Here is a 10,866-nt window from a genome sequence, read left to right as displayed (position 1 = left end):
TTACTTACCACATTAACGTCAGACAAACAGAAAAAGGCCACAAAATAAAAAATAGTTAGTTTCTCCTCCTGTGTCGGCCCTACTGACTCTTTTATCTGACCCGATCCCCTAAATATCCATCATGAAGTTTTGCAGCTTGGACGACTACCAATCTAAATAAAGTGGTCTCGTCTACCTGCTAATTCAAGCCTACACATGAATATTTAACGTCTGAATATTTAACGTGTTAAGCGGTCTGTTTCTTTCACTTTTCAAAATAAAAGCTCCTAAAGATCTATTTCAGGTTTGTAACAGATTTAATGCACGTGTTCAAGGCTCTACTTTTCATATTTTCGGGTCATGTTTGAAGCTGACTAAGGACGACAAGTACAACAGTGTTCACAGTAACATTATATATTCAGTCGTTTTTGTACAGAAAGAGCAGATGCTTCACATTAAGATAGTAGGATGAAGAAAGGTTTAGAGGGATGGAGAGGAATGGGTCCGCTCAGATCTTTCCGGGGAAAGATCCCGACTCCAGCTGCTCGTCCCATTTCTGAACCTTTAAGAGAGACAAAGACAAAGTCAAAGCAGGACCAAGATGCCATGTTTAAGGGAAAAACTGGTAATAAATACCTGACATAATGTAACAAGGATTTCTATAGACAGATGATAAAATGTGCTTAGGTTCATGATCATGGCTTAAATGACATATGAAGAGAAAAAAAGCATGTAAAGTTATTATTTCTTGAGACAGAGAGTTGTACATAATAATGAAAACAGTAAAAATGTACAATGTGGATGAGAAATTAGGTGTTGATTCGCTCATGTGGATCTTTATGACCCCATTTACACCCGTCACTCATCATAATTCATTAAAAATACCAGGAGGAAACACAAAAGCATGGTTGGATCATTTAAATTATCTGGATACAGATCTAAATGGAGTGTTTAGGTCCCTGGTGTCAACATGCATTTGGTGCAGCTTACCCAGCTGATGGGACAGAGGCTCTTGTAGACCCTCATGTACCAGTCGCAGGGAGCTGTGTCCTGGTCTTTGGCAGACAGAGCTTTGTTACATCTGTGGAAATCTGCAGAGAACACAGAAAGAAAAACGAGACGTCAGAGCAGGAAGTAAACAGCCAGCAGTGACCCCTGACATGGCTGCTAATCAGAGCGAGCCACTAGTGGTTAAGTCCAAAGAATCAACACTTCTGTAGCTGAAATACAGTTTGTAAGACGATTTAATCTCATATGAAACATTCACTGAAGTATAAAAAAATAACATACTTTGCAATCACATCATATTAGACTTCAGCTTAGTCTCCATGTCTGTGTAGAGACCAGTTCTTACCCCACCACACTACTTTTTAAATTATATTAAATTAAATATATGATATTTATGAAGGTATAAAATGTTTAATCAAATTAAATTTTGGTACTAAGACAAAATATCTGGGTTTAAAACCTTCACTTCCTGCTAAGAAGAATAAACTTTCAGTAGTAGTTTAATAGAAGAAGGACAATATTTGAAATGCTCAGTTGCTGCTGTATTACACAGTAATGTTTTGCTGCTTCCTGTTCCTCTACACAGCTTCTGCACTGACTTGAGACTGAATGCTCATTTTATTGATCTTTTTCTGTCTTTTGTGCGTTAATTTCAGGCATCACCTCACTGGTTGCAAAACATCTCGTCAAAGGACTGCAGTTAAAAATTAGCCAGCTGGCTAACACTGACACATTTACAGAAATGCTGATTAATGTGGGTTGTCTTTATAAATAGATAAAAGAAATTAAGAAAGAGAAAAAAAGCAAGCGAGTGAGAATAGAAACTAAAGGCCTTGACGCACTCTATTTCAGTTCAGGTTGAAATCAGCATGAGAGGAAACGAGGGAACTGGTCTGACACAAAGATATCCACATCAGTGGCAATACCTGTAACCTGAAAAACACCACCTGAGGGATCACATCAATGTGTAACAAGGGTCTAGACTTTATTCACTAGATCGATGTGAGGTAAACTGAGTGAAGCAGGTTGTTTTGTTTACCCAGATAGTTCTGGTAACAGTTGCGGGTCTGGTTAGTGTTTGGGAAGCGGGCGTCGAATGGAGCCGTCCTGTAGCTCTTGATCTTCTCCTCGATCTGGTCAGACATCTTCAGCTGGTGGATATCTGCAGGTGACCAACAGCATGTGAGCATCTCTGAACTGAGATCACACTGACTACACACACTAGAAAGACAGCGGATCTGCACTACAGGAGAGGACTTTTTATTTTATTTCATTTTTTTTTTTTTTTATCTCGCACTGTATAGGGCAGTGAACAGCAATGAGCACCAACGTTTGCTCAGTTTAAACTGGTTTTGGTAACTGTGTTGTGCCGAATTTACCAGATTACTTTACTAACTGGTAGGAGAGCTGAGATTGCCCTCAGAGATATGTGCGTCTTGCAACTACACAGGAAAAAGGGTTAATACCGCCGTTTCCAAATGGAGTTCGACATATCACGTATCTCACACAAAAGCTAAAGGTAGCATTTGGTTTGACAGAAGCATGTTCGGCTAACGTTAGCCGAACCTTAGCCAGGAGTCGGGAACTGTTCAGTGACAGCGAATGTTTCGCTGCTTATGAAGGATAAAATGAGCACCGATGCAAAAATACCGATTACTGAAATTAATAACCCTTCTAAACCTGTTCACTGACGCTCATCTTTAGGGATAAAGATAGGCTAAGTTAACCTTAAGCCGGTCAACAGCCATGGGACGTATGCTAATAATATAGTGTAACGTTACGCTTTTTACATTTAACCTGTTTGTCAGAGATAAAAAACATAAATGAGTAAGATTAATAAATTTAAAGCCAAATATAAACAGCGTACTGATGAAGCAGAAGCATTGTATTCTTAAGAAAAACCGTTTACCTTTCACAGAGAAATTCCGCTATAATCGTACTCAACGTCCTCTAGGCTGAGGGCTGCAGTGCATGTCGGGAAACGGAAATGAAGCTTCAGGCAATGTCCGAAAGACAGCACCGCCACCTGCTGGACATAACAAGGAGGTACAACAGCTGCCAAAGATGATGGCGCTGCAGAGAAGTCGACAATCTAATGATCATGTAGCCTTAATGCTATCACAAAATGGCTAAACACACACATTCACATCGTGTATCGAGTAATGCAAAAAAAGAAGAAAAAAGAGAAGAAGAAGAAGTTATATATCATATCTGCTAAAATACTGAGAGTTAAAGTTCATTCTTGACCTTGAAAATAGGAGTCTGACAGAAAACCTTGACATAAGGTTCACTAAAAACAAATAAATGTGGTTGAAAGCTCTGGAAAAAGCTAACAAGTGTGCTTGAATATGATTATTTTTTGTATAATCAAGGTAATTGGTTCCAAGTATACAGCATGGCCTCATCACTTAGATTGCTTATATGTTACTTTTTAATGCATTCCCATTAAAAAAAATGTTTTGCTGTTTATCTGTATCTCTAATAACATTTTTGTTTCTTTTGAAAATTAAAAATGGTAAATTGAAACATAGAGAGACTAATGTCCAGAAGGGTTAATTAAATATTTATGATCCTCAGTGGAGTTTGAATAAGAATCAGTGAAGTTGAACAAATGCATGAACAAACACATAAATACATTTTTTTTGTCAGTCACTTATTTTATTTTAATAATAATTATTGATAGAACAGCTAATACATATAAATCAACAGCACACAGAGGCTTATATTAGTTGCTTAGTTTTGTATTTTCTTCATACAAATCGGGTTTTGTTGTGCTTCTTTGTAATTATTGTTGGTTCCTTTCCTTTTCTATCCTTTCCTTTCCTTTCCTTTCCTTTCCTTTCCTTTCCTTTCCTTTCCTCTCACTGAAGCGCAGCTTGTCTCCTCTCACAGATCCTCCTCAGCTGGCTGGAACATCTGGAGGTGAACCAGCTCATCCTGTGGTTGTCTCCTGGGGTGAGTCGACCACACAGCTCCCTGCTGTCTGTATTATCAGGCTCACGTTGCCAAAACCTGCAGAGATGCAGAGAGGGAAAAAAATGGTCTTTCATCTGTAACCATGGCTACCACTACTCCTCCATATGAAAATACATCATCAAATTAAAACAGCCTCCCACTGTCTTTCAGTCCACTCCCATTGAGGCAAATGTAATCGCAGTGGATCCAAAGAGGACGTACAGATACTGTAACTCCATTGGTCGATAGTATGATCTCAGCTGAGCTTTAAATTTACTTTATTAGTGAAATGCTTGAGTTGTCGTTAATGTGCAGACTCTATGTGGTTGTTAGCTAAGAAAATTCCTTTAAAAGGAAAATAAGAGAGAAGCACAGTAACTAACTTAATAATAATAACTGACTTAAAATCTGATCCAAATAAATTCACTATAACTATAAAAAATCAGCGACGGACAAAAACCTAAATCTAAAATGAAAATAATAGTTTTGCTGCGGAAAATGAAAACAGTTAGATTAGAAAAAAAGTTAAATGTTCTAATCTGGATAATTTTTAATGTTTAACTGCATGATATTGAAACAAACACAGTGAAGAAGATGTTTAATGCTGCCCACTTTAAGTCTACTGTTGTTTGTTTGTCCTCTCAGACATGTTCCTTGTTGTTGCCTTTCATATTCTGACCTCCTCATTCTTTATTTTCTTGTCTTATTTATTCATTTTTATATTTAAATCATGGGGGAAGTTTATGGCTGGGCTGATTCAGTGCATTTTTCTCTTCACACTACAAACATTTCACTCGTCTACTTTAATATCTCCTCATGGAATCACTCGTCTCAGTTTTCCAAACTTGTGTGTCCTCACGACCAGCAACGTGTGACCAGACCCTGAGGCTGCAGGAATAGAGATCAGTGTCAGTGGTTTGTCACCTCAGGAACCCCGTTTGTCCCTATTCAACCCTCCTCCTCCTCCTCCTCCTCCTCCTCTTCCTCCCTGTCATTACTCACTCTGGTCCCTTCTTCACCAGGGAGCCGTCGCTCCACTGCCAGCCCCCGTCACCACCATTGCTCCTCAGGCCGAGCCAGTACGAGTCTCCCTGGCTCAGACTCTGGGCCCTTTTCCACAGAAACTCCTGAGGAGGAAGTCATCAGTTCTGTCATTTCTCTCTTATCTCCAGAAATCATCTCTCTCTCTCTCACACACACACACAGACACACACACACACACTTTCATTAGGAACAACATTGAGGACATAAACTACGTTACAGTAAAACAGTGAAAGACAAAACCTCAGATGACCTCAAGCAGCGACTGGTCCTGCAGACGTCCCCATATTTCATAGAGGTCTTAAATCTATTCTTAACTCCTCACTCTGATGGTGTGTGTGCGTGTGTGTGCGTGCACTTTGAAATGTGTGATCTTACAGCTGATATTTCAGTGAAAGCATTTCAACTGTTTACAACTGGACAGATGCAGAATATATTATTCTATGTAAGACACGTAAATGCTAAGAAAAGAACTCAGAGTTTCAGTTTCCAGTGATGTTATGTGTGATATGATGGATTATAAACACACTTATTATAACTTCATGGGTGAAATATGGGAAATGTCAAAGTGTGTGTGTGTGTGTGTGTGTGTGTGTGTGTGTGTGTGTGTTCACCTGCTCCTCCTCTGTCCTGACTGTAGCCACAGCGCCCCCCAGTGCCATGCAGCGGTACTGGCTGCTGATCCAGTCGGCCCTGTCCTGACTGAACAGGAAACATTTCTCTCCCTGAGGCGTCCAGTCGGCTGGACATGGACTGCACACTCTCTCTGGGTTTAAAAAACAAAAATGGAAGAAATAACTTATCCTCAGTGCTGGTTTTAATCAGCTTCAAGCTCCGAATGACCTTTTCACGACAGAAATGCCAAGACTGGGTCAGTTTTCAGCAGTGACGTGTTTTTCCAGCTGTGAAAACATCCTTATATGACTGCTTCGTGCCCTTTCATGCAAGAATGAGAAAATCATAAACTCATTTCATAAAAAAAAGCCATGAAAACAAAACTAAAATCATGTCCAAGTGTTATGATTTTTGTTTCGAACATGTTAATTAATGTGTGTGTACAAGTGCAAATTCCATCATCACTTTAGGGGTGAATGGAGAATACATGATGCAATGCAATGCATGCTTGAAGTCCGCTGCAGTGGACAGAGAAAAGCAGACAGAGCTCCTGTTGTCTGAATTCAAAATGCACAGCTGATGTGGTCATGCTTGAGCTGCTTCTGGTTTGTGTACGTTTGCAAATCGCTATGCAAATCAGAGCTGCTGGTCAAACGGTTTTTTGCAAATAAGTCCTTGTGTTCAATGTAGATGGGTGCTGGACTCTGCAGAGTCAATACTGACAAAAAAATAGCAAACTGATTCTCAGGTTTTCAGTGTCTGCGCTCATCCTTGTACTTTTATGGAACTTTGTTTCTTTCTGTCTTTCTTTGACAAAGTGAAAAAGAGGTAAAACAAGAAAGTGTTCATATAGATCTGCAGATATGTGCAGAAGTTAACAATGCTTTGTGCATCTAATTTGCATTTAATCATGTAAAGTTTAATTTTTAAGAGGAGTTTTGCTGACAGCCGGTTGCAGACCTGGAAGCTGCCACTCGTGGTGTGTTGTCATGAATAAAATATAAAAGAACGAAAATTGAACTTTCTGCTGCAGTCAGAAAGGAACTTCTTTTATATCTGTGACAGGCAGGTTGATATCTTTATATTTAACTGAACACTAAACATGCGAGAGCTTTTTCTGACAAAATGCATTCGGTAGCTCTTAACCATAATCTGAACCTTCACACCCCAACTCTCAACCATCATACAAGCAAGGACCTCATTTCCAAAAAAGGTCCCTACTCTCACGTTCTAAAGCCAGGGTCCTCATCAAAGAGCACACGGCGCTTACCACCGGTGGTGGAGTTGCTGACCGGGCAGTACTGGTTCAGAGCTGGATACTGGGAGAACAGGAGGCGGTACGACTGGTTGAGCTTCTCCAGCCGGTTTGTCAGATCTCTCAGTTTGGTTTCCTGCAGGCTCGACTGCGACTGGAACAAAAAGGTGATCTGAACCACTGTGACACCAAACACACACACCAGAGAGACAGAAAATTACATACACAATGTCTCATCACACGTTTCCATGGATACAGGGGGGAAACAAAGCAGCCTGATTCACTGGAAACATAAAGAGTTAATCCTCTCTGCAAACCTTCAAATGAAGACATTCAGTCTAAATAAAGAATGAAAGAATGGCGTCTCCATTTCTGACACACTGACAGCTGCTGGCATGACAGCGAAGAATATTCTGGATTTTTAAAAGCAAAGACGAAACACATGATCAGTTCACAGCTGATGTCAAGTTTTAGTTTTTAAAAGGACCATTTTCAAAATCCTTTCTGTCAACAAACCCAGTGAAGAGACCAAAACCAGCAATGAAGCAATGGGAAGTGTTTCCTGACCCCCCCTCCTCTCTGCTCCAGAGGAAACACATCACTGAGCCTCACTGTTGCTCTGGCTGACATGTTCCTTCATCACCGTGAACACACACACTGTAGTTTGGTTTGACTCAGTCCCACACACGCCGTCCTGCTGCCACCAACACTCACTACGTGGATTAATCCGCCGCTGAAAATAGTCCCAAACAAATGCGTCCTGTCCTCCACACTGAGTGAGTAAAACTAAAATCTACAGTGAGCAGCTGTTTTAGGACATCACTGAGCCTTTAAAAAAACATAAAACTACATAATTGGGAGTAATTTTTAAAGATTTATGTGTTCAGGAGGAAGCAGTGGGTTCGGAGCTGTGAGACAGAGCAACACACTGCTTGATTTGTTCTTTTCATTGGATTTATAACAACAAGATATAGAATAACACCCTTAATTAGTGTTAATGTAATGTTCGCTACCTGTTCTTTAATTATATTATAAATTACTGTAATACTTACTTAATTTGTACTGTAAATTAAGTTTAATATAAATGAAATAAATGAAATAAATACCTCTCTATATATATTTATTTTTCCTCTCTTTTCTTTTTGTCACTGTTACAGTAAATTCTTCTGTATGTGTTTCTTGTCGCTGGATGCATTTTGAAGTACAGCTCATTCAGTTTACTCTGGGAATGAGACTGAGTTGATCAAAGACGTGCATGAATAACAAAAACGTGCACCTGTTTCCGCTGACGGGTCAGTATCAAAGTGTCATGAAGGACTCACAGCAGAAAGTCTGCAGCAGAGTGATGATGACGAGCAGAAAGCAGAGCAGAGAGAAGTAATGAGCCAGATGTCTGTACTGACTGAAGCAACCTGAGATGCAACAAAGACAAAAAAAAAAAAAAACAGTTTTACACACAGTTCACACGAAGGCTCAGATCAGCCGAATCAGTCCAAGAGGCCAGCAGTGAATCCGGACTGAAGGCGGTGGTGTTGTTACACTGGACTGCACTGTATTGAAAAGCTGTATGTCTGCAGGTGTACCTCATACACCTGCAGACTGTTTCCCCCACTCACCTCTGATGGAATCCAGACATGCTGATAGTTTCGGTTTTATTTGCTGAAGTGTCAGAGAGACTTCAGCCGCCGCGCAGCGAGGTTTGTAGATTATCTTAAGTAACTGGGATATCGTTTCTGGAAAGAAACATTTGTGTTCAGTTTTCAAATGTCACTCTGGTGCTTTGAACACAACTAATAAAATTCACTTGAGCTGTAGGGGAAGTGGCACCTCTGAAAACCTCAGCAAATAAAGCTGAAGCTATCTGCATGGCCAAACATCACTGGAGAAGAGAGGAAAAAATACTGCCAGCCGTTTCTATGGCTGTTTTTGTTGTTTAGAGCTGAAGCTTTCGACTATTCACTGAATCCTGAAGCAGAAAGAGCAGCTCATTAATATAACCACCAGCTAATGAGTAAAACCCACCTCACTCAGTCCATGCAAGCAATTATTTTAAAATAAAACAGCATCAAATATAAAACCAGAAACTGCAAGCACTCAAAAAATCCACCTCGCGCACTTGAATTCTGCAAAGATCATGATTTTAAAATTAAAATTAGAAGAGTTTAAAGCTTAAATGCACACATGTGGCTGCAGCAAGAAACGTGTGCAAGAAAAGAAAAATACTTTTGTCCGTAGATGCTTCCTGTTGTTCTTCCAGCAGAGCCGATCCGTTGTTCACTCCCATGGTTTCATCAGTTGCAACAGGAATGAAGGTTTGTTTCGTAACAGCTGCATGAATGTTAGCAGTTTCTCCCTGCCCTTCTTTGCTGCTTTAACAGCCACACTAAAGCAGGTACGAATGAACAGCCCAGCTTTCCTCAGGTGAGTGTGTAATGTAGATTCATATCTCACATGAGAACACTGGCTTCTCTGCAGCTGCATGCAAAGCAGGACTGATATCCAAACAAGCCGAGGAGTACAGCAGCTCATGGGCACTTACAGCCGCCGTGGACGTCCCCGTCGCCACGTATCCCTCGTTTTAATGATATTTAAAGATGCTGTTGGTGAATACTGTAAGTCATCAGTGCAATACAGAGACATTCACACCTGCACTATACCTGCACCGCAGCTACACCTCATTTGTTTCTGAAAGGCCCAGTCTTTAAGACATCATTTCCTGTTTTTCTTACTATCTATTGCTTTTATTGCTCCTCTAATGACCTCTTGTGGTACATGATCAGATCAATCGAATATCAAATATATATCAGATGAAGCATGATCAAGGGTAAACTGATGTTTAAAATGTTGACCACTCTTAGTTGTGGTATGTGAGGCCACGTAGGGTCAGAGCAGGAAGAGATAAACCAGAGGTGATGTTTGAGGGGCTATTAGGACTAAATCTTCTATAGAGGTAGATATAAATTGTCGCAAAGGAGAACAGGTAACAGCGTATGGCTGCCTGTTGCGTAATGTGGAAGATTTGATTGTGAGTTCAGTATTACTGCTGCAGGTAACACTGTGGATGATCCTCTTTAGTCTTACGCGTTAAAAAACTAATGAAATCTGTCAGCCCACTCTTTGTTAGGGACCGTCCTCAAAAAACAACGACAGCATCAGTGTTTTAAATGACACATGTGTATGCCCTCTAGTGGCTGCAGTCAGTATAACAGGAGCGCAGGATGAAGTCAGGTGATGTTATAGAACACCAAAATCAGCTCAGGGTCAGGATGGATGAGTCAACAGAATACTGAAGTTAAACACCCTCGTTCCCTAACCTTAGCCACATGTTTGAGTTCTGTGTGACCATGACAAGAACCCAAAACCACAATGTTTATCTAAATCTAACCAAGTTGCTTTTTCAAAAGTGACTTGTATAGGTTTTGGAAGGGACAGACGAACGATGTCGTCCTGCTGAGAGAGGGGCATCGGCTCATAAACACATGCATGGACAAACGATGTATTTGGTGATTTAATTTGGAGGACTTGTGGGTTTGTTTGAATGCTAAAAGGATAACTCAGCGTCTCTTATTTTGTTGCATTTCTGCAACAGAAGATGCTCAAGAAATATTTGTTGGTTGGTCACTTCCACTGGAGCTCTACTGCTGAACTGATATTTAAAACAATGTGCGTACCAGATAATGAGCAAACTGTTCAAAGAAACGAGTTTGTACTTCTGTTTGAATTCATAAAATATTTTAAATAGTTTTATTCAAAATCCTGACATATTTACAAATATTTGACATCTTGTAGTGCATTTTCTTCCTCTTTCAAGTTTTACATTTCAGTTTATAGTTTTGGCTTACACATGAGGGAGGGGCGGTTGACTGAACACAATGAAACACTTTATATATTTACAGCCAAAGACACAAGGATAAACATAACAAAAAAAAAAAACCTAGTCGATATTAAAATGTACACCAAAGGCGAGAATAAGCAAGTTTTTATGCATAAAGTCGTATCTCATATTTTGTTTT

The 10,866-nt window shown here is 40.0% G+C and overlaps 2 protein-coding genes across 4 annotated transcripts; both read right to left on the bottom strand.

The window, feature by feature from the left end:
* Nucleotides 1-377: 377 nt before the first annotated feature.
* On the bottom strand, nt 378-2,964 carry LOC121619781 (cytochrome c oxidase subunit 6B1-like). Its single transcript, XM_041955671.1, has 4 exons — nt 2,897-2,964; nt 2,027-2,149; nt 970-1,070; nt 378-541 (listed from the first exon to the last, which is right to left on the bottom strand). Exons 2-4 carry the CDS (start codon nt 2,130-2,132, stop codon nt 488-490), a joined length of 261 nt encoding a protein of 86 aa, XP_041811605.1. The 5' UTR covers nt 2,133-2,149; nt 2,897-2,964; the 3' UTR covers nt 378-487.
* Nucleotides 2,965-3,645: 681 nt separating this feature from the next.
* LOC121620089 (C-type lectin domain family 6 member A-like) lies at nt 3,646-9,193 on the bottom strand. Of its 3 annotated transcripts, XM_041956027.1 has the most exons (7): nt 9,077-9,190; nt 8,470-8,586; nt 8,176-8,265; nt 6,869-7,033; nt 5,598-5,749; nt 4,945-5,069; nt 3,646-3,999 (listed from the first exon to the last, which is right to left on the bottom strand). In XM_041956027.1, exons 1-7 carry the CDS (start codon nt 9,135-9,137, stop codon nt 3,849-3,851), a joined length of 861 nt encoding a protein of 286 aa, XP_041811961.1. In that variant the 5' UTR covers nt 9,138-9,190; the 3' UTR covers nt 3,646-3,848. The 3 variants fall into 3 exon arrangements, with proteins under 3 accessions (XP_041811961.1, XP_041811962.1, XP_041811963.1); XM_041956028.1 differs by lacking the exon at nt 8,470-8,586 and having other exon boundaries at nt 9,077-9,193; XM_041956029.1 differs by lacking the exons at nt 8,176-8,265; nt 8,470-8,586 and having other exon boundaries at nt 9,077-9,175.
* Between the last annotated feature and the right edge of the window lie 1,673 nt (nt 9,194-10,866).

Source organism: Chelmon rostratus, chromosome 16, assembly GCF_017976325.1.
Source record: "Chelmon rostratus isolate fCheRos1 chromosome 16, fCheRos1.pri, whole genome shotgun sequence".
In the NCBI taxonomy this organism is placed as follows: domain Eukaryota; kingdom Metazoa; phylum Chordata; class Actinopteri; order Chaetodontiformes; family Chaetodontidae; genus Chelmon; species Chelmon rostratus.
This window is presented reverse-complemented; position numbering and strand designations above follow the sequence as displayed.

Bases quoted from the DNA above. Each gene is read 5' to 3' on its own strand.
- LOC121619781 (XM_041955671.1), bottom strand. From the start codon at position 2,132: ATGTCTGACCAGATCGAGGAGAAGATCAAGAGCTACAGGACGGCTCCA. The intron at 1,071-2,026 runs GTAAACAAAACA...TGTTCTCTGCAG, and splicing joins CTGTTACCAGAACTATCTGG to ATTTCCACAGATGTAACAAA. The intron at 542-969 runs GTAAGCTGCACC...TCTCTCTTAAAG, and splicing joins GCCTCTGTCCCATCAGCTGG to GTTCAGAAATGGGACGAGCA.
- LOC121620089 (XM_041956027.1), bottom strand. From the start codon at position 9,137: ATGGGAGTGAACAACGGATCGGCTCTGCTGGAAGAACAACAGGAAGCA. The intron at 8,587-9,076 runs GTATTTTTCTTT...GTTTCTTTCCAG, and splicing joins GGAAGCATCTACGGACAAAA to AAACGATATCCCAGTTACTT. The intron at 5,750-6,868 runs GTAAGCGCCGTG...TTTTAAACCCAG, and splicing joins CAGCAACTCCACCACCGGTG to AGAGAGTGTGCAGTCCATGT.